The 26,418-nt window shown below is 46.1% G+C and overlaps 2 protein-coding genes and 1 non-coding gene across 6 annotated transcripts in view; 2 read left to right on the forward strand and 1 right to left on the reverse strand.

Moving 5' to 3' along the window:
- LOC146355874 (uncharacterized) overlaps positions 1-26,418 on the forward strand; it is a 79,808-nt gene that overhangs the window by 25,827 nt on the left and 27,563 nt on the right. For 3 of the 4 annotated variants that reach the window (XR_014787224.1, XR_014787222.1, XR_014787223.1), the window contains exon 4: positions 3,965-4,071. The gene's annotated coding sequence lies outside the window, so the exon portion shown is untranslated. Of the gene's footprint in view, positions 1-3,964; positions 4,426-26,418 lie in introns of those variants that run through there. The other variant, XR_014787221.1, reaches the window with a different exon arrangement.
- On the forward strand, positions 3,613-3,685 carry TRNAV-CAC (transfer RNA valine (anticodon CAC)). Its single transcript has one exon. It is a non-coding gene; the product is annotated as a tRNA-Val (tRNA).
- On the reverse strand, positions 18,884-20,668 carry LOC146355877 (uncharacterized). The gene is made up of 2 exons (XM_084835393.1): positions 20,641-20,668; positions 18,884-20,501 (listed from the first exon to the last, which is right to left on the reverse strand). The coding sequence occupies exons 1-2, from the start codon at positions 20,666-20,668 to the stop codon at positions 19,444-19,446; spliced, it is 1,086 nt and encodes a 361-aa protein (XP_084691519.1). The 3' UTR covers positions 18,884-19,443.

The raw sequence follows: 26,418 nt of genomic DNA on the forward strand, positions 1-26,418 counted from the left end.
GGGAGGGAAAATGAATTTTCCCAGCAACAGTATATTGACCAGGTGCGCACGATCGCCAAAGCCCACCGTGACTGATTTATTTAAGCTACCAGCCACCATTTTGAATATGCAAGCTGTGGCCTGCATGCACCGTGGCTTTTCATGAGAACCCGGGCAGCGTGGGTCACGCAAAGCTTAAACAACCCTCAGATAGGCCCATGGTGGGCTGGGTTGATCCTGCAAACCAGCCCAGGGTTTCCTGTCGTAATGTAAAGTATTTGTGGGAGGCCTAGTGTTGAACAAGCAATTAAGACTCATTAAATTTACAAAAGTCCTGCTTTTTCTGGATGAAAACTCCTACAAGTGGGGCTTTTTCACACAGAGTTTTTATCCTGCTTTTGAGACTGGTTACTCACCGAAGTTTGCAGGCACGTCCTTTAGATGACGTTGTCAACCTCCAGGGTGTCTCCCACACTAAATGACCTTTATTCAATTTTTTAAGAGGTCGGGAGATAATAAGCTATCAAATTACAGCGCTTGAGTTCCCTTGAGTTCCCTCTGCAAGAGGAAAACTGGCAATAAGAGGAGCTAGACCACAGCGCCATCTAGTGGCTGTATAATTAAACGTATGCAAGACTCAGATAAGGGAGGAAGGCAGAGGGGAAAGGCAGGGGGGAACTGTGTGTACGGGGAGTTATCATGATCCTGCATTTAAAATGGCAGCAGAAAGCTCGGTTTTAAATGCAGGATTTTAGGCTGGTGTAGAGATGCTCCTTCCTAACGGAAATCAACCCTGAGTGCTCATTGGAAGGACAGATAATGAAGCTGAAGCTCCAATATTTTGGCCACCTAATGCGAAGAGAAAACTCCCTGGAAAAGACCCTGATGCTGGGAAAGACTGAAGGCAAAAGGAGAAGGGGACGGCAGAGGATGAGATGGCTAGATAGCATCACGGATGCAATGAATATGAACTTGAGCACGCTCCGGGAGAGAGCGCAGGACAGGAAGGCCTGGCGTGCTATGGTCCATGGGGTCACGAAGAGTCGGACACAACTGAACGACTGAACAACAACAACAGAGATGCTCCTGGTCCGCTGATATGGATCAACACAGCTGCCTGCAATTTCGGACTCTCCACGGGGGTGTGCCTATGGAAACTGCCATGATGAACACCTGCACTTCCACATTCACCGCAGGGAAGGAGATGTACATAGATAACATTTGGTGGCGGTGGCTGCGGTTTGCAAAAGGAACTCAGCAATACACCCTCGTTGCAGACTGGGCAGTCTGCTTCCTGGAAACAGAGGCTACGTTGGCGTCCTCCCTGTTGCCCTTCTTCCGGCAGGCAAAGATACCGTTATTCGGACAGGCCTTTGGCATACAAGCTGGTCTGTTGCTAGAGGGGGTGTGTGTGTTTTAATTCGTGGGATGCTATTTATTTCTTTTCTTTGGGGGCCTTTTAATTTATTTCTTTTCATGTTTTAATTAAGGTTTTGTTTTTCATCTGGATTTTGTTGCTAGCCACCATGAACGTCATTTTTTTGGCAGAAAGGTGGGATCCCAATTAAATTTTTTAAAAAAAGTGTCTTGTGCAGGGGGGCACAAAACTCTAGAGCACCTCTGAGATCATTACATACTCCTAGAAACAGGGCTTGGAACATAAGAACAGCTCTGTTGGATCAGGCAAAGGTCCATCTAGTCCAGTTTCCTGTTTCTCACCGTGGCCAACGAGGTGTCTGTGGCAAGAAGCCCACAAGCAGCACCTGTGTGCAATAGCACCTCCCTCTACTATTGGTCCCAGGCAAGCAACTGGAATTCAGAGACAACCTGGTGGTGGTCCTCAGATGTTTTGGACTGCAACTCCCACAATCCCCTGACCATTGGTTTTGCTGGCTGGGGCTGATGGAAGTTGTAGTCAAAAAGCATCTGGCGCGCACTAGGTTGCCTACTCCCTCAAAAGCTTTATCCTCTGTGAATTTGCCTTTAAAAGCCATCTGAGCTCGATGGGCTTTACGTGTAGTCTGTGTGGGGCCAGGGAGGTACTGAGATTGTCAGGGTCCAAACGGAGTAGGAGGCTGAACCTATCGAAAAACAAAAATCACAGGGGGTGGGTGGGTGTATAACTATGCTTGGAATGTGAGCCACACAGTGTTAGGCCTGCAAGGGAGATGTCCTCTTTTGTATCCGCTTATTATATATTTGTTACACGTATATCCTGCTTCTTTTCCACCACAGAACCCAAGGTGGTGTACATGAAACCTCCTCCTCTCCATTCTGCTACCACAACAACCCTGTGAGGTAGGCCAGGCTGAGAGTCAGTGAACTGGCCCCAAGTCCCTGCGTGAGCTTCATGGCCAAGAGAGGACCTGAACCCAGACCTCCCCAGTCCCTGTGTCCTAACTCGGAGCAAATGGCACTTACGCTTAGGATGCTGAGCAGTTTGCCTTGAGAGTCCAAGTGGCTTCTTTGTCTTGCCTCCTTTGGCAAACTTCCTGGTTCAACATCTCTGTTCTGCAAACAAAGATTTCTTGCATCCTCTGCTGCTGCTCCTTTTTCACCAGTCCCAGAAAGATGCCTATTTTAAACATCCCTTGACTCCTCTTTCTCCACAGGCGTGACACTTACCGCCCTAGACCTGGAAGGTCTCCCTGCTCCTGTTGCAACCTCACCATTCCCCAAGAAAGGGCAAGGAGGACCGAGGCAGGAAGAGGCTTCACTTTTTACTCCCACCCTCCTGAAAATTCCTGGCCAGTCTAGGAATCAGAGCAGGATCTTGGTCCTCTTAACTCTTGGAGACATCTGACAGGCAGAACTGTTCCTGGATTTTCACATGGGGATTGTCCCCTCGCCTCTCTCTCTCTCTCTCTCAGACACACACACATACATTCCCAGCCTCCCCCAACCTGGCGCCTCCAGATGTGTGTGACTACAGGCCCCATCATCCCGGTGGCTGTGGAGGATGGGGCTTGTAGTCCCACACCCAGAGGCCTGGAAGGCCCCAGGTTGGGGGAAGCTGCTTGAGCCTGTGCCTTGAACAATTGCACGGCTGAAGTTGCCTGAACAACTGCACGGCTGGCAGAATTTCAACAAATGCGCTTTCGCCCCCCTTCCACCCTCCACTGCCCCATCTCTGCGGCTCCATGCAAAGAAAAGCTGCACCTGTTGAGTGTCCACCCATTGCAGCTGTCCATGGCACAAGTGCACAGCCAGACCAAAAGATGGCAGCTGTATCGGAGCGTATTATATGCAGGTTCAACTGCGTGTGAATTTTCGTTCGTTCTGTCTAGCGCCTGTGAAGTTCCCCCTTTCGGGGGGCGGGCATGGGGTGGGGGCGAACTTAATGGCCGAGTGGGAAAGGTTTAAACTTCCCCCACCCATGCGTGGTGGTCCCGATCCAGATCATGGCCCTGTGCCCTTCCACTGGAGGAGGAGAAGTGAGATTCGGCGGCATCATACATATTTCACCCAGCCTGCAGTTTAAGGGTGCCCCTTCCACCGAGCTGCCCAAAAGCAGGGCGGCTGACCCCCGAGTGCTCTGCGATGACGCCACGGCCCCCTCTGCAGCTGCTCCTGGACGCCAGCGAGCAGGCATGGAAATGGGCAGCCTGGCACGGAAGCAGCTGCCGGGCCCGTGTTTCTGTAGTGTAGTGGTTATCACGTTCGCCTCACACGCGAAAGGTCCTCGGTTCGAAACCAGACAGAAACATTCTCCCCCCCCCGCCCTCCTCGGCAGCCTGCAGCAGCGAGGGCCCCCAGACAGAGCCTGCTGTTGCTCAGAAGTGGCGCAAAGCCTGCCCGATGGAAGAGAAAAAATCAGTTAAAAAGGCTTTCCCTGCCAACCAGACCAGCGCTTTTCCTCCCTGGATTAAAAGGTACTGGAACTCTTGGATTACGCTTCCTCGGGAATAGATGGCGATTCAATCGTAATGAAGAGCGTTAAAATAGTGGACAAACTCTCTCTCTCTCTCTCTCTCTCTCTCAATAGAGGAAAAGGTGCTGCAGTTCAGTTCCGATGAGTTCTGCCAGAAAAAAAGCACTGAACCAGACTGACTCCACTCTGCTCGACAAGAAAAAAATATACTTTTTTTTAAGGTATACCTTCTTTTGACAGCACTTCCAGAGTAGTGCAGCACGGAGGCCTGGTGCAGTGGCTGGATGTCTTTTTGTTTTATTATTTATTCACTTCAAACAGCCTTCCCCAACCGGGTGCCCTCTAGATGTTTTGAACTTCAACTCCCATCAGCCTCAGCCAGCATGGCCAATGGTCAGGAATGCTGGGAGTTGTGGTCCAAAACATCTGGAGAGCACCAGGTTTGTGAAGGCTACTCAAAACACTTGTATGCCTTTTTTTAAATATGAAAATGTGTGTGTGTGTGTGTGTGTGTGTGTGTACTAGCGCAGCTAGGATACACAACTGCCTTCTTAAATGACATGCCCCAAACTTTGTGGGAGGTGTCATGTCTGCTCCTTTTTTTCTGTGTCTTTCAGGATGGGCATGCGTGTATGTCCAATAAGATGTGTACGGTGCAACAGAAACTTACTTGCATCTAAAACAGAGGTGGGCGGATGGTAGATCACAATCTCCTGGTAGATCCCTGGGTGATTTGCAGGAGATTGGTAAAGGTTTCTGACTGTCAACTGTCTAACAAGAGCAACAACTGAAAGGCTCCCCCACCCGCCAAAAATTAGGTTGCTGAAAAAGAATGCTTGGGAGAAATCCAGGAGTGGATTTTTGTGTGAAAGGACTTGTGAGCTTGGTTCTAATTCTGATCATAAGAGTAAAAATGAAGGGGGGAGGACATAGTAATGTCTGTTTCGGCCCTGTTATTGGGCCTGTTCATGGGTCTGATGGCTCACCATAAGGTAATTTACGCCAGGGACTGTTGCATTGTGCTAGGCATGCCATGGCTTGTCATGTCATGCGAACCCAGGCAGCAAGGGTTGTTTGAGGGTTAGACAACCCTCAGATAACCCTAAAACAAGGCATGGGTTGAGGGTTGTCTAACCCTCAAACCCCTGCCGCCAGGGTGTGCACGCCACAACAAAACATGGCAAGCCAGGCACTTGCGGGCACTATGCAAAAATGGTGCCCACAGGTGCCCAGCACAATGCAACTACCCCCATGGGTAAAATAACCCACAGCGGAGTGTCATGTTGTGCAAACTAGGTCAGCCTGTTACATGGAGAAGTCTATTACTAGCTCATAGCCATAATAGCTATGCAGAAACCTTGAGGGACAGAGGGAGTCTACATCTGGACACTAGGTAGGGCAAGGGAAAGCCATGGCCTTTACATCCTCTTTGCACATTTTACAGCAACATCTGGCTGGCCATTCTTAAAAACAGAAATGATGGAGTAGATGGTCGTTGTCTGATCCAGCAAAGAAATCTGTATTCTGTTCTAGAGTTTTACTCACATGGGGACTTTGTGATCTCTCCAGTGAGCCTTCCCGCCCACCCCACCCTTAAAAAAAAAATGTTTCTTGCCCTGCGATGTGATCTGGAGATCTCAGAAGCTGGTCCACAATTTTGTGCATACTTGGTTGGTTTCTTAGCTGTGGATTTTGGATTTTTTTTCTTATGGACTAGCAACACTTCCTTTGTTTTATGTGTAACTTGAACAGCACCTTATTTAAGATGCAATTCTATCCATGTTTAGATGGAAAAAGTCTTACAACTCCTAGTATTCCCCAACCAGCATGGCTGGCTGGGGAATGCTGGGAACTGTTTCTGGAGAATGAAATACATTTGAGCACAGTGACTATAGCTCAGGGATAAGCAACCTGTTGCCCTCCAGATGTTTTGGACTACACCTCCACACTCCCTAACCATTAGCCATGCTGACTGGGGCTCATGAGGTTTGTAGGACAAAACATTTGGAGGGCGCCAGGTTGCCTACTTCTGGCTGAAGCTTCTCTTCTTTGTGGAATATCCATACATCTAATAGGATATTGGCTCAAATTTAAGCATTTTCCAAACCTTATTTTAAAAATCTACTTGATTTCTTAAGAGTAAAAGTCTATAGTACTAATGCTTAGGCATGATAGCAAAAAGGTACCTGCAGCTACTGAGGACGTCTACCTCAGGTCAGATGCTGGGAAAAATAGAAGGCATTATTATTATGCTGCACTCTCCGTGAGTTTTCCAGAGGCAGCTGGCTGTCCACTGCTGGGCCTCAGGATGGATAAAAGGAAGAACTTCTTCGCACAGTGCGTAGTCAGACTATGGAATTCACTACCGTAAGACATGGTGATGGCCACCAATTTGGATGGCTTTAAAAGGAGGTTGGACAAATTCCTGGAGGAAAAGGCTATCAATGGCTAGTAGTCCTTATGGCTATGTGCTACCTCCAGTACCAGAGGCAGTGAGCCTATGTACCCCAGTTGCTGGGGAACATGGGTGGGGGGGTGCTGATGCACTCATGTCCTTCTTGTGGGCTTCCCGTGGGCAGCTGGTTGGCCACTGTATGAACAGAATGCTGGACTAGATGGACCTTGGTTTGATCCAGCAGGGCTTTTCTCATATTCTACAGGAAGGGTGCAGAAACCTAAGTCCTCGGGGTGGGGGGAGAAACCTAAGCCGTTGGGGGGGGGGGAATCCAGGTCCCCTGGGTTCCCAGATCGTCCCATCCCCTTTGCCCTAACCACTGATTGTTTGTTGGTTTCCCAACTTTTGTAGTTTTTTCCCCATTCCAAAAGGTTGGAGTGCCTCTCCTCTGGTATAGCTAATGGCCAGTAGGACCTATAACTTAAAACATGGTGGTATTTTGGTCCCGCCCCTCTTGCCTTCAGCCCCACCCACCACTGGAATGCAGGCTCCCCCCCCCATTTCTCTGAAATGGAATTGGACCCTCAGACTGAAAGAGATTCAACAGTTTTACTCATTTGCGGACTCTTAATATTGGGAAAGATCTCTCACCAGAGTGCACTGCAAACTCTAATGCAATGCTAATGCTAATGCACAGAGGAGGTTACAGCTCAGTGCACAGAGCACCTGCTTTGTATGCAGAAGGCCTCTGGTTCGATCCCCAGCATCTCCAGTTAGGGCTGGGAAAATTCCTGCTAGAAACCCTGGAGAGCTGTTGCTGCCAGTCAGTGTCGACAGTACTGGGCTAGATAGTCCAAGGGTTTGAGTTAGCATGAGGCAGCTTCCTGTGATCTTAGCAACCCTCAAAGAAGGGCTCCATAAGGGCCAAGAATGTTAAGAGTTAAAGCTTTCTTCAGTACTTGGGGAAGTGTGGAGAATGCGACAGTGTAAATATTTTGATCTTGACAAGTTCCAGGGCTACCATGCCACGGCTCTGGTTTCCTTGGGAGGAGAGAGCACTGGATCATGGTGATATCCGATTTGTGTGCAGGTCGCATAAGAGGCCTGCACACAAGGTGACAGGTCTGCTACAACACATCAGATCCCCAGAGAGAGGCCCTGCAACTCCAAGAGGCCTTCAGTCTACTCACATCTATGTCTTGCTTTGCCTCGGTGTATTCCACGCTGTAACCCTGCCCCCCCAACTCACAAACACACACACTTGGCCCCTCCTTTAGCTGTGAGGGATACCAATTTCCCCAAATGAGTGTCTCAGATTCCTCACTATCTCCGACCCATGAGCCCCCAGAGAGGAAGCACCAACCAAACCTGAAACAAAAGGGAACATTCAGTCAGCCCAGCAACTTAACAATGTCCCTGTTCAGACATCACGCTAAGCCATGGTTAGGAGTTTTGAGCTAACAGTGTTGGCTTAGCGTGATGTCTGAACAGGCGGCTGTCCCAACCATGGTGGTTTATTAACCATGGACTAACCACTTGCTGCAAGAAGTTTAGTGTGCTCAACCATGGCTTAGCATGATGTCTGAACAGCCTCCGTGGTTAATTGACAGCTGCCATAGAGCTCCGTCCCCTCCATGGATCACTGTCTTGTTGTGGCGAAGGGGCTTGCGTAACTCAGTGAAGCCATAAGCTATGCCGTGCAGGGCCACCCAAGACGGACAGGTCATGGTGGAGAGTTCTGACAAAATGTGGTCCACTGGAGAAGGAAATGGCAACCCACTCCAGTATTCTTGCCAAGAAAACCCCATGGAACGCATCACAAGGCTAAAAGATATGACGCCAGAAGATGAGCCCCTCAGGTCGGAAGGTGTCCAATATACTACTGGGGAAGAGCAGAGGGAATTTCCAAGTAGCGCCAGAAAGAGTGAAGCAGCTGGGCCAAAACCGAAAGGACACTCAGCTGTGGATGTGTCTGGTGGTGAAAAGAAAGTCTGATGCTGTAAAGAACAATATTGTTTAGGAACCTGGAATGTCAGATCAATGAATCAAGGTAAGCTGGAGGTGGTCAAACATGAGATGGCAAGATTGAACATCGACATCTTGGGAATCAGCGAATTAAAATGGACAAGCATGGGTGAATTTAATTCAGGTGACCATCATATCTCCTACTGTGGGCAAGAATCCCTTAGAAGAAATGGAGTAGCACTCATAGTCAACAAAAGGGTAGGAAAAGCGGTACTGGGGTACAATCTCAAAAACGATAGAATGATCTCAGTACGAATCCCAGGCAAACCATTCAACATCACAGTAATCCAAGTCTATGCCCCAACCACTGAGGCCGAAGAAGCTGAGGTTGATCGGTTCTATGAAGACCTACAACACCTTCTAGAACTAACACCAAAAAAAGATGTCCTCTTCATCATAGGGGATTGGAATGCTAAAGCAGGAAGTCAAGAAATAACTGGGATAACAGGCAAGCATGGCCTTGGTGTACAAAATGAAGCAGGACAAAGGCTAATAGAGTTTTGCCAAGAGAACATGCTGATCATAGCAAACACTGTTTTCCAACAGCACAAGAGGCGACTCTACACATGGACATCACCAGATGGTCAATATCGAAATCAGATTGATTATGTACTTTGCAGCCAAAGATGGAGCAGCTCCATACAGTCAGTAAGAACAAGACCTGGAGCTGACTGTGGCTCAAATCATGAGCTGCTTCTTGCAAAATTTCGGCTTAAATTGAAGAACGTCGGGAAAACCACTAAACCGTTCAGGTATGACCTAAATCATATCCCTGATGAATATACAGTGGAGGTGAGGAATAGATTTCAGGGATTAGACCTGATAGACAGAGTGCCTGAGGAACTATGGACGGAGGTCCGTAACATTGTTCAGGAGGCAGCAACTCAATCCATCCCAAAGAAAATGAAATGCAAGAAAGCCAAGTGGCTGTCTGATGAGGCTTTACAAGTAGCTGAGGAAAGAAGGGAAGCAAAAAGCAAGGGAGAAAGGGGAAGATATATGCAACTGAATGCAGAGTTCCAGAGAATAGCAAGGAGAGACAAGAGGGCCTTCTTAAATGAACAATGCAAAGAAATGGAGGAAAACAACAGAATGGGAAAGACTAGAGATCTCTTCAAGAAAATCGGAGATCTCAAGGGAACATTTTGTGCAAAGACGGGCATGATAAAGGACAAAGAAAGCAGGGGCCTAACAGAAGCAGATGAGATTAAGAAGAGGTGGAAAGAATACACAGAAGAACTATACAGGAAAGATCTGAATGCCCCTGATAGCCATGATAGTGCGGTCACTGAACTTGAGCCGGACATCCTCGAGAGTGAAGTCAAGTGGGCCTTAGGAAGCATTACTAACAACAAAGCTAGCAGAGATGACAGTATTCCAGCTGAGCTTTTTAAGATCCTAAAAGGTGATGCTGTTAAAGTGCTGCACTCAATATGCCAACAAATTTGGAACACTCAACAGTGGCCGCAAGACTGGAAAAGGTCAGTTTACATTCCAATTCCAAAGAAGGGCAACGCCAAAGAGTGTTCAAACTACTGCACAATTGCGCTCATTTCACATGCTAGCAAGGTGATGCTCAAAATCCTACAAGCTAGGCTTCAGCAGTATGTGAACTGAGAACTACCGGAAGTACAAGCTGGGTTTCGAAGAGGCAGAGGAACTAGAGATCAAATCGCCAACATTCGCTGGGTCATGGAGAAAGCAAGAGAATTCCAGAAAAACGTCTATTTCTGCTTCACTGACTACACTAAAGCCTTTGATTGTGTGGATCACAACAAACTGTGGCAAATTCTTAAAGTGATGGGAGTACCAGACCACCTTATCTGTCTCCTGAGAAACTTGTACGAGGGTCGAGAAGCAACAGTAAGAACCAGACATGGAACAACCAATTGGTTCAAAATTGGGAAAGGAGTACGACAAGGCTGCATATTGTCGCCCTGCTTATTTAACTTATATGCAGAGTACATCATGAGAAACGCTGGGTTGGATGAATCACAGGTTGGAATTAAGATTGCCAGGAGAATTATCAACAACCTCCGATATGCAGACGATACCACCCTAATGGCAGAAAGCGAAGAGGATCTCAAGAGCCTCTTGTTGAGAGTGAAAGAGGAGAGTGCAAAAGCTGGTTTGAAACTCAACATTAAAAAAACTAAGATCATGGCATCTGGCCTGATCACTTCTTGGCATATAGAAGGGGAAGAAATGGAAGCTGTGACAGATTTTATTTTCTTGGGCTCCAAGATCACCGCAGATGGTGACTGTAGCCCTGAAATTAAAAGACACTTGCTCCTTGGGAGGAAAGCTATGGCAAACCTAGACAGCATAGTAAGAAGCAGAGACATCACCTTGCCGACAAAGGTCCGTCTAATCGAAGCTGTGGTTTTCCCAGTAGTAATGTATGGCTGTAAGAGCTGGAAGGCTGAGCGGCGAAGAATTGGTGCTTTCGAACTGTGGTGCTGGAGAAGACCCTTACGAGTCCCCTGGACTGCAAGGAGGTCAAATCAGTCCATCCGAAAGGAAATCAACCCTGATTGCTCTTTGGAAGGACAGATACTGAAGCTGAAGCTCAAATATTTTGGCCACCTAATGCGAAGAGAAAACCCACTGGAAAAGACCCTGATGCTGGGAAAGACTGAAGGCAAAAGGAGAAGGGGACGACAGAGGATGAGATGGCTAGATAGCATCACGGATGCAATGAATATGAACTTGAGCACGCTCCGGGAGAGAGCGCAGGACAGGAAGGCCTGGCGTGCTCTGGTCCATGGGGTCACGAAGAGTCGGACACGACTGAACAACAACAATGCTTACTTCCTTGCCTTATGGCCTTGATTAGAAATATAACAGAGGGGGTGGTGCTCCGCGAGATGCGTGCCCAGTATCAGTTGTTGGAGCAGGTTAAAGATACTGAGGAGGTTGAGTAAGAAAGCATCTTGAGGGGGGAACTGATGCATTAGCTGAGCAGGGAATTAAATATATCAACTGAGTTGGTCAGCAAGGATCGCTTTTGTTTATCCTAGCGTATTCTTAGACCCTTGGTCACAAGGAACTGCTTTGTTTTCGGCATTAGCCGCTTGCTGGACTGTTTGCAAACAATAGAACTGTGTTGGACCAAGCCTGAGCGTGACTCGTTTTCTTGGGGAAATTGACTGCCTCCAAGGGAAGCCAAACTGCCCCTTGTGCAACAAGCCTGAGGGCCGAATCTAACTTTGGAGAATGGAGGGCCACATTGCAGTGGTGGGCAGGCCAAAGGCAAAAGGGGCAGGGCCAAAATACAAAAAGAAAAAAGCCAGCATATTTTTGTTTAAGTCTCTTACTGCCAGTAACAAAGCTTTAGGAGAGGCATTTCAAGCTTCTAGAAGAGGGGCGGAAGCGCACAAAAGCTGGGAAACCACCAAATAATTGGCGGTTGGGGGAAGGAGGCCAGGCCACCTGGCAAGTCCCAGATTTGGCCCACAGGACTGAGATTCCCACAGGAATCTGAAATTGGCCCATAGGAATCTGGGATTGGACTGACTGGCCCACAGGACTGAGATTCAAAATCCTTGGTATATGCACTGCCCTCTAAAAAGGCCCTGTAGTTTACACTCATACGGTTACCCAAATGCAAGGGTGAGCCAGCTCCACGCTCCAGAAAAGGGCAACTAAAATGACCAAGGGGCTGGAGCAACTCCCCTATGAGGGAAGGTTATAACAGCTGGGATTGTTTAGCTTGGAAAAAAGGAGGGTGAGGGGAGACATGATAGAGGTCTACAAAATGGTGCACGTTGTGGAGAATGTGGAGAGGGAAACATGTTTCTCTCATAATGCTAGAATCCAAAGGGGGTCATCCCATGAAGCTGATTGGTGGAAAATTCAGGACAGATAAAAGGAAGGACTTCACACAGTGCAGAGTTAAACTATGGAACTCACTACCACAGGTTGTAGTGATGGCCACCAATTTGGATGGCTTTAAAAGGGGGCTGGACAAATTCCTGGAGGGGAAGGCTATCAATGGCTACTAGTCCTGATGGCTCTATGCTGCCTCCAGTATCAGAGGCAGTGAGCCTATATACATCAGTTGCTGGGGAACATGGGTGGGAGGGTGCTGTTGCACTCATTGCCTGCTTGTGGGTTCCCAGTCCACAGCTGGTTGGCCACTGTGTGAAGATATACCCTTGATCTGATCCAGCAGGGCTCTTATGCTTTTGTCAGATCTACTGTGGGGGCCTTCAGCCAGCCAGAATGTCATTTTCCTAGCCAAGATAACACTGTGACATCAAAAAAAGAAAAAAGGAATGAATCTGCACATTTGGCATTTTCATTGTTATTTCCCTACTTCTAATAAGATGCATTTTATAAGCATCAACAATAAAAGATAGTACACTTGAGAGGAAAATACACTGTGCATCCCCAGAAGCACCTTGTCTTTGAGCTCAATCCTTGTGGGGAGCCGTTGCATGTTCATCATATAGTAACCGCAACATGGATTTTAAAATGGACTCCATGTGGTAGCCACAAGGCGTTTGGATATCCTGGTTGAGGGCCACACAGAACTGAAGCAGTAAATGGCCTCCATGATGACTTTTAAGAGCTCAGGACTTATTCATACAGGCGCAGGTTTAGTTTTCAAACATGCCTAATGCTACCAAGGTGAGCATGGTTCTGCTGTTTCAAAAATTCATTGAAAACAGGATAGACGGTAACAATTTAAAGTTATTGAAAGAAAAAGTGTAGGAATTGCCATAAGACTGCTTTAAACAAAGTATAATGTGTATTTAATTAGATTTTAACCTGCACAAAAAAAACCTGGATCTTGAAAGAAAGAACACAGCAGCAAGTAGGAAATACTAAATTTGTACAAGTGCAATATATATCTTAGGGAATAGGAATATTTAGCATTTCTGTATGTCATGGGTTGGATGCAGAGCAGCGCAAGTGAAGTGCTGCTCGTGTGAAGGAGATTTCCTGCCTCCTCTCCACTGCAGCCCCCTGCTCTCCCCCAAATCTGCACTTGAGAATAGTGTAGGACGGAGAATGGGGGCTGAAGCAGGATTTGGGAGAGCAGTTTGTGCAAGTGAAAGTGCCTTTCTGCTCATGCAAGGCATCTTTGAATCCAGTCATTCTGTATGCCGCACTTGAAATGATTTTTTTTTTTTAAGTGCTGATTTATTTAAAACTAGTGGAAGGACCCTGGAGAAGATGCTGATGCTAGGGAAAGTGGAAGGCCAAAGGAAGAGGGGCCGACCAAGGGCAGGATGGATGCATGATATTCTGGAGGTGACGGACTCGGCCTTGGGGGAGGTGGGGGTGGCGACAGCTGACAGGGAGCTCTGGCGTGGGCTGGTCCATGCAGTCACAAAGAGTCGGAAGCGACTGAGCGAATAAACAACGAAAGTGGAAGGACCTGGTTTTGCACACTTTGGAATAGTCCTTAAGTTTGATACAGCAAAGCCTTCCAGCAAACTTACGCAGCTGTCAAGCGCTGGACCAGTTGTGTCCACCCCGTCTGGATGAAGCCACTCCTGCTGGTACCCCTAGGCATAGCCCCTTCCACGGTACACACCTACAGCCTCCTGAGGGAGGGGTCTGACCAGTCTAGTCCCCCGAGAGGGGCTCCCCACAGCAAAGGTGAGGCGGCTGGAGTATAACCCTGTCCCTGGGCCTACTGATCACCCCTGACTTCAAACCGTATGGACTGCAAAGGTATGTGCTGGTTGAGGAATTCTGCCCTTAGTGGCTGGAGCTGTTACTGCAGGCTTCACTTACATGGTCACATTTAAATGTATTACAATTAATTAAGGGCAGGAATAGTTGGCCGCCTCCGAACTCAGAGGCAACCGGTTATCCAATGCAGGGTGGGTAGAGTGGATATTTTCCTCCACGCTCCAGCCACCCAGCATTTGCGGCTAGACAGCTGATTTCGGCTGTCAGCCTGGGCAGCTTGGAGCGGGGGAGGCCAGACAGCACATAGGAAGCGTCATACCGGTGCTTCCGCTGTCCCCTCCCCGGCCCCAGGAATGCCCCCTTTCCCCCCGCTGCGCGCTGCTCTTCCAAGTGCAGAGCCAGGGACAAACCATGCTGCCTACAACGCAGCAGGGGCAAGGAGGCGGTTTCCTGGGAACCGAGCTTGGAGTGCTGGCTCCGAGGTCAGTTCCCGAAAAATCCTATGGCTGCCTAGCCACTGTCTAGCAGCCATAGGATTGCGCCCTAATGCATTTTAAAAACAAAATAACTTCAGTGTGCACACACCCAGAGTCCCCTTAGCAGGCACGCTAGTAAGTTTCAGATGTCTCCGTTTCATGAACTTGGGGGTATGGCGCAGACAGATGGACAGACAGACAACCTCTTTTATTATTATAGATATTTATACCCTGCCTTTTAAACCAGAAACATCAAAGGTAGCTAACAAAAATATAATTGCTTTTTTGTTGTTATTTACAACAATAAAAAAGCAATTATAAAAAGACAAGAACCAAACAACTAAAATATGAAATACAAGACTTAGAATAAAAATTGGCAAAGCAGTAAGCTAAATTACTTCATGCTCTTCTCTCAATTAAAGTTTACTAAAAAAATGTTATAATCAACCAGATCTATGCCAGGTTAATCAACCAAAACGTAGCCAGTAGAAGATGCTCTGCAGAAGCCTTCCCCAACCTATGGCCATACTGGAATGATGGGAGTTGCACTCCAACACATCCAGAGGGCACCAAGTTGGGGAAGGCTGCTCTACAAAGATGCCCTGGTACCACATTCTGGCCTAGTGGTGAGAATTCTATGTAAAACATGCATTTATGAACATTCAGCACAACCCTAAACATGTTTGCTTGGACGTCACACTGGCAGTACAATCCTAAACATGTTTATTATCAGAAGACAGCTCCAGTGAAGTCACTGACTGGGTTGAGACAACACGATAACCCACACTCACGAGAGCTGAGTATGGGTTGTCGTTGAACTGTGGGTTGCTGGAACTTGGGTTATTGTAGTGTCTGAACCCAGCTGCACTAACAAACCACGGCTTGTTAACCACGAACAACCCAGGAAGAGAAGCCACAGTTTGTTGTTGGGTTGGGAACTGTGGGTTGTTCACCATGGTTTGTTATCACAGCTGGGTTCAGACAACATGACAGCCCACCTTTCAACAACAACCCATGGTTCAACTGTCTGAACCCAACAAATGGGACTTGCTGCAACTTTTCTAGATTAGGGGTGGGCAGAAGGTAAAACTCCAGATGTTTAGAACTTCAACTCCCAGAAGCCCCTGCCAGCATGGTCAATGCTTGAGAATGCTGGGAGTTAAAGTCCAAAACATCTGGAGATCTCCTTTCTGCCTACCTCTGTGCCCTAGATGACAAGGTTGAATGACCCCACCTGGCCCTGACCATGGCTGAATTCCTAGCTCATCCTGGTAAGTTCATTACTTGATTACAACATTTGCGGCTCACCTCTCCATTAAAATTAACACCTAAAGGGAGATACAAATAGAACATTACAATTTCTAAAGCAATCAATCATAACTAAGCCATAAAACTGATAGAATAGGAAAATCCATCAGGAGAATACATGGGGAGAGCAATCCTATGTCCCCTAGACAGCATCTGGGGGTCCATAGGATAGTTCAGATTCCTGGACCTGAGGTTGGAGACAGCATTCGGACCCAGGAATCCGAACTCTCCTCCCCCTTGCAGCTGGTGCAGAGCAAACTGCACCAGCTGCCTCTCCAAGACCACAAAGGCAACCTTAGAGAGGAGGGAAAGGGGGTGGTTCTGTGGGCAGGGGTGGGACTGGAGAAGCGGAGACAGGCGCCATCCCCAGCCTCCTTCCCTCCCCTTCCGCAGAGCCCTAGCTAGACAGGCAAAAACACCCCTCTAGCAGAAAGGCAGAGCGGGAGAAGCACGGAGGCGAAGATCGTCTCCACACTCCTCCTGCTTTGCATGGGATGCTTGTCGGCCTCCGACTTCGGAGGCTGACAAACATCTGGGTAGGATTGCGCCCTTCATTATTTAAAGGAATAGACAACTGTAAGCGATGGTCAATACGCTGCAGAACCGATGCTTTTTGTTTACTGGGCTTCTAAAGCATCAGAAGAAATGGCTTAGTAGACCTTCCTAGGGAGAGTGTTTTTCACAGCCACAGCAACACAACTGAAGAAGCTGTTTTTTCAGGCACCCAGTGGTGTTTTCATTAAGTTAAACACAGGAATTTAAACTGATAGAAATATGTTTACCAGAAAATCACTCTTGTACAGCATGTCTGTTTTGTCTACTTCAGTCAGTTACTGGATACATCAGGAGGAGAAGGGAGAAACGCCATTCCCTCCTACCTCTGAGGTATATAAAGAATGCAAAGGCATGCCATATTGTCTGTAAATAACTTGGCCGAAAATCAAACAATCTAGAGGCAGTCCGAATGGAAATATTCTCACCGTAACCAATGATCTGCATATGCCGACCTGCCGGAGGTTTTGTCTCTTAAGTAGTGGTCAAGGTTTTATATCCCAGTTTCTTGGAGCACTGCTGTATTTGTCGAACTGTAACACTCCTGTGTACAGAACAGTGGCACTTATTTCACATGCCAGTAAGGTAATGCTCAAGATCTTGCAAGGTAGACTCCAGCAATTCATGGAACGAGAATTGCCAGATGTACAAGCTGGGTTTAGAAAAGGCAAAGGAACTAGAGACCAAATTGCCAATATCTGCTGGATAATGGAGAAAGCCAGGGAGTTTCAGAAAAACATCTATTTCTGTTTTATTGACTATTCTAAAGCCTTTGACTGTGTGGATCATAACAAATTGTGGCAAGTTCTTGGTGGTATGGGGATACCAAGTCATCTTGTCTGCCTCCTTAGGAATCTGTATAACGACCAAGTAGCAACGGTAAGAACAGACCATGGAACAACGGACTGGTTTAAGATTGGGAAAGGAGTATGGCAGGGCTGTATACTCTCACCCTACCTATTCAACCTGTACGTAAAACATGTCATGCGACGTGCTGGGCTTGATGAAGCCAAGGCTGGAGTTAAAATCGCTGGAAGAAACATTAACAATCTCCGATATGCAGATGATACCACTTTGATGGCTGAAAGCGAGGAGGAGCTGAGGAACCTCATGACGAAGGTGAAAGAAGAAAGTGCAAAAGCTGGGTTGCAGTTAAACCTCAAAAAAACCAAGATGATGGCAACCAGCTTGACTGATAACTGGCAAATAGAGGCAGAAAATGTGGAGGGAGTGACAGACTTTGTCTTTCTAGGCGCAAAGATTACTGCAGATGCTGACTGCAGCCAGGAAATCAGAAGACGTTTACTTCTTGGGAGGAGAGCAATGACAAATCTTGATAAAATAGTGAAGAGCAGAGACATCACACTGACAACAAAGGTCCGCATAGTGAAAGCAATGGTATTCCCCATAGTCACCTATGGCTGTGAGAGCTGGACCATAAGGAAGGCTGAGCGAAGGAAGATAGATGCTTTTGAACTGTGGTGCTGGAGGAAAATTCTGAGAGTGCCTTGGACTACAAGAAGATCAAACCAGTCCATCCTCCAGGAAATAAAGCCAGACTGCTCACTTGAGGGAAGGATATTAAAGGCAAAACTGAAGTACTTTGGCCACATAATGAGAAGACAGGATACCCTGGAGAAGATGCTGATGCTAGGGAAAGTGGAAGGCAAAAGGAAGAGGGGCCGACCCAGGGCAAGATGGATGGATGATATTCTCAAGGTGACGGACTCGACCTTGGGGGAGCTGGGGGTGGCGACAGCCGACAGGAAGCTCTGGCGAGGGCTGGTCCATGAAGTCACGAAGAGTCGGAAGCGACTGACCAAATAAACAACAAACAAACACTCCTGTGTGTGCCCTTCAAGGGATTTCATACAGTCTTAGGTCAGGATCCACCTGCTCCAGGACCTTGCAAGTGATTTAATAAAAAGACCACTGTGACTATCTGCTCCCTAGTGAGGTGATAAGACAGCCACACAGGGCTTTGGCCTTGACTGGTACTTAACAGGCAAAACCTCAAAGAATGGCATTATGGCACCCCAACAGCAGTGTATAGACTTCTCACACGCAGGATTTCATCTAAAATTTGATTCATGCTTTAGTCGGCATATGCAAGCCATTGGTTATGGTAAGAATATTTCCATTCGGACTGCCTCCAGATTGTAAATAACTTGGCTGAAAACCAAACAAACAATTAATATGGCATGCCTTTGCATTCTTTATATACCTCAGAGGTAGGAGGGAATGGCGTTTCTCCCTTCTCCTCCTGATGTATCCAGTAACTGTCCAAAGTAGACGAAACAGACTAGCTGTACAAGAGTGATTTTCTGGTAAACATATTTTTATCAGTTTAAACTCGTGTGTTTAATTTAATGAAAGAGTCATTGGGTGCCTGTAGCCGGCTAGCGTTGTCTTTGCTTTTGCCTTGCAGGTCTGATTTTTATAATTAATTTCACAAAACTGAGTGCTTTGGGGTTATAGTTATGATAACACTTATTATCCTGCTGACAAAGAGCCTTGGGGTTGAAATGCATCTGGGACAAGTTGATGTGTATTAGTATAACCTACTATGTGATTATTATAAATCAGGAATGTTACTATGCTTTTGGACTGTTATTTTGTCATTTTGGTAAAATTTTATATGGTTTGTTATAAGACTTCTTTTTATACGTTGTAATACAGATTAGTTATTTTATTTAATGTTATTAAAATTTATTTAATGGGTGCTCCATCCAAAACTTCCATTTTACAAGCTCTCTTAAACCCATTTTGCTTTGTGGGGAAAGGGGGGGTGTCCATCTGCGGAGCCCAGGAGGGATTGGAATGGGACCCCCAGGAGGGCTGGATTTATCCCCTGGGCCTGAAGTTCCCGACCCCTAATCTAAATCATCTCCTAAAACTGATATTGGACCTGCAGTGGAAAAAAGGCACAGAAGTGGGTGTCTTTTTTTCTCCTGTGGGTCTTATAGCAGCTTTTGGGGGAGTACGTAGCTATTTAAACCTTGGAAATGGCATTTGGGGGGGGTTAACCCCTTCTCCCTCAGCACTACTGCTCCAATCAAAACTGGAGCTTTCTAGTGCCACTTTTCAAGTTAAAAAGAAGTGAGGGATTTAATCACAGATCTCCTGTGTCATATCTGTTTTGGCCCTAGGTATCTCTCTCTCTCTCTCATGAGGTTTTTCCTTATGAACAGTTAAATTATCGTCTTTCCCACTCTCTGAACATTTCCACAGTTTGACTTCTGCACAGATCTTTCCGAGCGACGCAAGGCAGGCGCTCTGACAGAAAGTTTCCCTGCAGTCTGAGCAGCCAAAGCGTTTCCATGGCTCCTCTCATGTTTCATACGCGCTGAGTTGAGTTTAAAGCTTTTGCCACAGTTGGAGCATTGATAGGGTTTCTCTCCTGTGTGGGTTCTCTGATGTGCGGTTAGATGTGCATTCTGACTAAAGCCGTTGCCACACACAGAACATTTGTATGGCCTGTCCCTCGTGTGGGTCCTCTTGTGTACAATGAGATGAGATCTCTGGCTGAAACTTTTCCTGCAATCTGAGCATTTGTAGGGCTTCTCTCCTGTATGAATTCTTTCGTGCTTAATCAGGCTTGAGCTGAGGCCAAAGCTTTTCCCGCAGTCTAAGCATTTATGCAACTTTTCTCCCGTGTGGATTTTCTGGTGCCTCCTAAGGTCAGGCGCCCGACGGAAGCTTTTATTGCAACCTGAACATTTGTGTGGTCTGACCCCTGTGTGGATTCCTCGGTGCGAAGCGAGGTGGGAGCTCCGGTGGAAAGTTTTCCCACAGTCTGAGCATTGAAACGGTTTCTCTTTCCTGTGGGTTCTCTGGTGCTTGTTAAGGTGGGAGCGCTGGCTGAAGATTTTCCCACAGTCTGAACATTGATAGGGCTTCGTTCCCGTGTGGGTCCTCTTATGCTTAAGAAGAAGTACACTCTGACTAAATACTTTCCCACATTTGGGGCATGTCTTTTCCCTCCTGCTTTTGTCCTTCTGGGTAATGTTTCTACCAACATCCTGACAGACATTCTGAGAAGATATTGGCTTCTCCTGTCCGGTCTCTCGTTCAGCTTTTCGCTGCCTTTCTGATCTGCGCTGATGCGGAGAAGCAACTCTCCCACCATGACCCTGGAGCGCTTTTTCTTTGCCCCTTCTCAAAGAGGTGACTTGAGGTACATCTTCCTCAGAATTTTCTGGCAGTAGATTCTTCTCCTTCACATTTATATTCTCCTGCTGATCATGAACTACAATAAAAGGGGGAAAGATGAATAAGGGAACAAGGCTGCAGTCCTAAACACACTTTGAATATAGAAAATGCCACTGAATACAGGAGTTACATCTGAGTAAACGTGCATGGGATTGCCCTGTGTTTATTGATCTTACTGATTTTCTTAAGGCATTTCTTATCCATCTTTCAAAACTGTGGTCTTCCCAAGGAGACGTACAATAGAAAATCTCTAAAATTAATGATCAAAGTATAAAAGCACCTTGTGACACAGTGTGATTTTACTTTTCCTGTTTTTCTTCAAGTTGTCTTTTTAATGTCTCCTCATATCCACTTACATTTCCCTTCAATATTTACTATTAATTCCTCTCATTTCTTACTTGATTTTTGTCAAATGTAACAGAGAAAGTATTTTGCTTTTTTTCACAACTGAAGAGGAAGTAACCCACTTGAGGGGGTTGCTGACCAGGACTGGACCTAACCTCTGGGGGGCTGCACAAGACCTCCAGGTGGGGAGATCCACTCCTGGAGAGACCTTTCCAACCTTGAGAGATACGAAGGTAATAAGGAAAGAGCCTGGAGGCAGCCATAGAGTAAATTTGGTCCACTGCCTGCCATGTATATTAAACTAATCAGAAATGAAAGAAGGAAACATGCACCAAGCAATTGCAAATTACAGAGCAACTCAAAAGCTCACACAAACAGCCAGGCTGCAATGCAAGCATATGTGTAAGAGAAAGCGCAAGGCATTGCACTCAAATAATCAGGACCATGAATTGGATGCTGTGCACTGAGAAAATTGGCAAAACAAAGTTCCAGAAACCTACAATTAGAAATCAAATAAAGCAAGGTCCATGAGAAAAAGACTGCCAGCTTGAATTGTCAGTTGGCTAGATGTGCAGTTCAAATGGCCAGTCTTACAGTAAACAGAGAATTGTCCTCCTCTGCTAGAAGAGAGAGGAAAATAAAGAAAAAAATACTGGAGAAAAGGGAAAGGTACAATGGTTCTGAATTTAGCATGCTAAATCACTGGTGAGATTCTGCTGGGCCCAGTGGAATATCATGTCACTGACTTGCGGGCTTGATCCATTTGAAGTAGATAAAGCAGCCCCTTGGCTGATCACCTTCTAAAATAAAATTTGAGACAGATTTGCTGGAAAATAATGAATCAGAAACAGGCAAAGCAAAGAAGTGTGCTAGATATACTGGGATAGAGAGTCCAAAGCAAAATTCCAGAATGTGTGAAAGAGAGTGCTGAATGAGTGACAGAATGAATTTAAGAAAGGAGCCTCCAGCCACATTCACATTGTGAATGAGTGTAACAAAATGTTGAAGAACGTGTGAAAATCAAAGCAGCGCTGCAGTGTGTGAATGATTAAGAGTTTGAGAAGAATGAATGTTCAATCCCTAGGCGTGTGTCTTAAAACAAGGGGGGATGCAGGTTAAGCATCTAGAAACAGGGATGCCTGCCAATCTAGCTGTTAGAAAGCAGCTTAAAAAGATGGCAAAGTGCAAGTGAAAATATAGATATCTGGAACTGAGAGTCCAGTTAAAGCGCTCCTTAAGGTGAGAGGATGGGACTGAAAGGCGAAAGAGAGCCTATCCCAAATGTGCAGTCTTTATGGATGTCATTGGGACTGGTGTAAGGCAGAAAGTTTAAGTAGGTGAGTTTCTGTCGAGAGAGTTTAGAAGTATAGCAAGAAGGCTAAATTACTTTACAGCCTAACTTGCAGAGAAGACAGGTGAAGAGTTAAGGCTGGTGCTTGGCAAGGAGAGTTTTATGTAGAAAGTTTGAAACGCGATCTGCAAAACAGGCAGGTCAGAAAGAGAGAGAGAGAGATTTCTCTTCCCAAACAGGGGGAAGAGGTAATAGCCCACCTCTGGGCTGTTACATATCAAGTTTACTGTATTCCTGAATATGTTACTAGCATTGCTTTGTAGAGGGGGTCAGGAATTTGAAATTCAAGCCGCAAAGCAATGCGCATCCCGGTGCCTGCTATTCTGTCCGACTTTATACAAGAAAAGGCACGTTGGCGTGGGTGGGCAAAATGCTTTTGTTGTTGTTTTCATATACCGAATGGAGACTTGGGCGAAGTGGAAGAAAGAAAGAAAGAAAGAAAGAAAGAAAGAAAGAAAGGAAGGAAGGAAGGAAGGAAGGAAGGAAGGAAGGAAGGAAGGAAGGTTGGTTCATAAAGCACTTGTTAACAATTATTGATGTTTTCTCTGTACCGACAAAAGCACTCCAGTAATATTCCAGCTCAGAGACAAAACAAGGGGGCACATGCTAATCAACTGAAATCATATTCTCCTTCCCAGACAGTGCATCAGGAATGTCTCTGCCTTCTTGGGAAATCATCCTAGGGGATCAGGAAAGGGAAGTGATAGGAGAATAATCAAACTGGGACAGCCCGCATGGCAGCACTCGCCATATATTGGCGCAAGAGATATGGTTTTCCATGATGTCAGGGGGGACTGGTGTCATTGTCTGGAGAAGAGAAGGAAGCAGCAAATGTTATGAGTGGCCCTTTTGTGCTGTCCGCATGGAAAAGGGGAAACAAAATAACTTGTTGGAAAGCTCCTGACTTGCCCTGAGTAGAAGATTCTTTTCATAATACTGTGCTTATGTGGGAACCAAAATTTAATTGGAAAAGAAAGTGGAATCCATTAGATACCACCATCCCACTCCCACGTCAAGGGCTCCTTGGAGGTCTCTCTCTGTCTAAACCAGTAGCCAAGTCCAGACACAGACAAAGGAATTCCTTTCAAAGCTTTATTCTTCTTTTACAACTTAACAACTATACCGATTGCAACTACATCTGAGCAGCACAGTACCTATGCCTTAAGTTGGAACAGTTGGTCCCCGTTTGAAAGGGAATTACTGGCAGACCCCTGAACTTAAGGACTAGGGAGAGTCCCTCCCCTTTTCCCTTGCATCCTCTGGGCGCAGCCGTTGTTTGCGCACCAACCTGGCACTTCGCCTCCTTTCCACGCCCTCCATCTGGTGCCGCTCTCTGCGTCTGCGTCGCGCATCCACCAAGTCTGCTATCTCTGCTCGGTCACTCCCTGGACTGCTTTCTAATCTAGGAATGCCGGTGGGAGGAATCTCCGTCAGCTGTGGGCCCTGGGAAAGCGGAGCGCGCTCCTTTCCCAGGAGCGACTGCTCTTCCTCAGAATCAGAACTACTCTGGGATTCTATGCACTCAGTGTCCACCCTGACATCCCACGCAAAAGTGAATTCCGATGTGCCCTCATAAGAGAGGCTAACAGGATGGGTGAGCAAGAGGAGGAGGAGAAGGGGTTAAGTGAAAATGCCTGAAGATCTCTTCCGTGCTTTCTCTGTTTCCTCACCTCTCTGTCTCATGTTTCTTGGGAATAAGCAGTAATAGCAGAAACCCCAAGGTGTCTGTTCTTGCTGCTTCAAACCAAAGATTTCAGAGAAATGTGCAGGTGACTTGTGTTTTATGCTTTGCTGTAAGAATTCTTGAATACACATGCCCAAGACAAGGTAAATTCTAATATAGTCAAGAACTGGCTCTGGTAGAAGAGGGGGAGGGTTGTAGAGAGTGTTTGAAATTTTGTGATAGCATAGGTCTTAAGGTTTATTCTTACTGCAAGAAAATGTTGGAGTCACAGATTTCATAGTAATGCAAATATCTGCCAGATCAGGACCCTGATGATTGTATCAACCTGATTCTCTCCACCCCCACATCTACAAAACTAACTCTTTACCACGTTTATCAAGTGTTGCAGAAATTCCACCCACAGACCACTTTGCCATTCAAGATCTGTGGTTACTGCCTTGTACTGAAGATGACCTCCACCCTTATTGTCTAGATGTGAGAAAATCCTAGATGAAGCAACAATGAAGAAGAATTAAAGGTATGAACTGAATTATATAGCGTTACAGAAAGACAGAGGTGTGTTCTGATCAGGACTTTTATGGGACAGAGTGAACTCGGTTGCAAATGTATGGAATTTCCAGCAGGGGCCCATACGAGACTCCAAGCTGGGACAGTTAGAAAAAGCAGTGGGTCTAATCACTAGAGCTGTGAAGAGAAAACTCTCTGGAAAAGACCCTGATGCTGGGAAAGACTGAAGGCAAAAGGAGAAGGGGACGGCAGAGGATGAGATGGCTAGATAGCATCACGGATGCAATGAATATGAACTTGAGCACGCTCCGGGAGAGAGCGGAGGACAGGAAGGCCTGGCGTGCTATGGTCCATGGGGTCACGAAGAGTCGGACATGACTGAACGACTGAAAAACAACAACAACAACAATCACTAGAGCAGATTTGGCAACTATCCAGCTTGTTTTACAGGCGGTGAAGCATACAGAGTGGCCCTGCCCTGGCGTTCTACATCCAAGAGATTTCGGAGAACTTAATGGATGAGATCATCAAGCCTGGAGAAGCAAAAGCCTGAAATATCAGGTGTGCCCAGCTGCAGTGATTCCTGAACCAGAAATTCCAGATAATCAAATCCAAGAGAGAGTTTGGCCAAGAGAGAGATCCAGAAAAACTTTGGAGTCCCATGGCGTCTTTGGCAATATTGACGTGTTTGGAAATTTTTCAATTGGACTTGAGACAAAGTCAGTTGCCCCTTTTTCAGCAGTGAGCCAAGTGGATAAGAAACGGGCACCAGCCATTGAGACGCAGCCAGGATGGTGACAAAGCTGCATATTCTGAGTCATGGACAAGAATGTTGGAGAGATGGAAGTCCTCAGTAATCTAGTGAAAAGGTATATTTCAGATACAACAAATACCAAGATATTTAGATTGTGGAGAGGAGCTCGTGAGTGCTATAACAACAGGACCATTTCAAATGGATTTATTAATCAGGTTACCTCTGGCCTTTTCTATGCAGTAAGATATCGAGTTTATTGGGAAAAGGAAGCAATTAAGTTAAATAATCTTGGGTCTGTTGTATTGTCTAATACTTCTGCATGCATTTTTCTTTAAAGAGAGTTTGATCTGGAGCAGAGGATCTGATAGTACAATTAAAGGTTCAAAACTTTGCCATTAATTAGGCCTCAGTGTCTTTTGTTATTATTATGCTGCCTTTGATTTTTCTGGAATCGGTTCTAATGTGTTTCTACCTGTTGAGTATTTAAAGGAACAGCTACAAGCTTTCCAGGAAGAGGTGCAAAGTCTGATCATACAAGAACATTGATTTGATGATGAGAAAAGAGCTTTTGCAACATCAATAAGATGAGGAGAAATATGCCAAAATGGAGATCTAATATGTTGTGTGACTAAAGAGGTTCAAGCCCATTATTGGATGGCTTATGCCATGTTTGGCCTGTCAGTGATTATGATGATTATCTTTTGTTGCCATCGAGAACTTGAAAATGTTTGGAGACAACCGGTCCCAAGGGGAGCAAGAACTGGTGATTGGCCTTCAAGAGTTATTTGAGAAAAAATGTTTAAAGGCCAAGAGGGGGACTGACACAGTGTGATTTTATTTTTCCTATTTTTCTTCAAATTGTCTTTTTAATGTCTCCTCATATCCACTTATATTTCCCTTAAATATTTACTATTAATTCCTCTCATTTCTTAATCTACCTTTACTTGATTTTTGTCAACGAAATTTGCTTCCTTCTATAACTCCCCCCACCCCCTGCTCATCTTGTAGACTCCTGGCGCCTGATGTAGTCTTATTTTCTTCTGCAATTTAACAGATGTGGTATAAAAAGGAACAGAATGCAGAGTTTGACTCTGAATACAGGCCTGAATTGTAAACATCCTGATATGTAACCTGTGATCTGAGTGTGAATTAGAACACTATGAAATGTGAAAAGGTCAACTTTCTAAACCAGTCCATGTCATGTGAATAGCCCAGACCAGGAAGGGGAGGTGTGAATGGAGAGTGAACGGTTTTATTATAGGAGGGCCAGATGACGATGCTCTGGTATGTGCTGAAGATTGCCAAAGTATCAG

Source organism: Heloderma suspectum, chromosome 2 (genome assembly GCF_057233095.1).
Source record: "Heloderma suspectum isolate Gila_16-S chromosome 2, 16-S_ref, whole genome shotgun sequence".
In the NCBI taxonomy this organism is placed as follows: Eukaryota; Metazoa; Chordata; class Lepidosauria; order Squamata; family Helodermatidae; genus Heloderma; species Heloderma suspectum.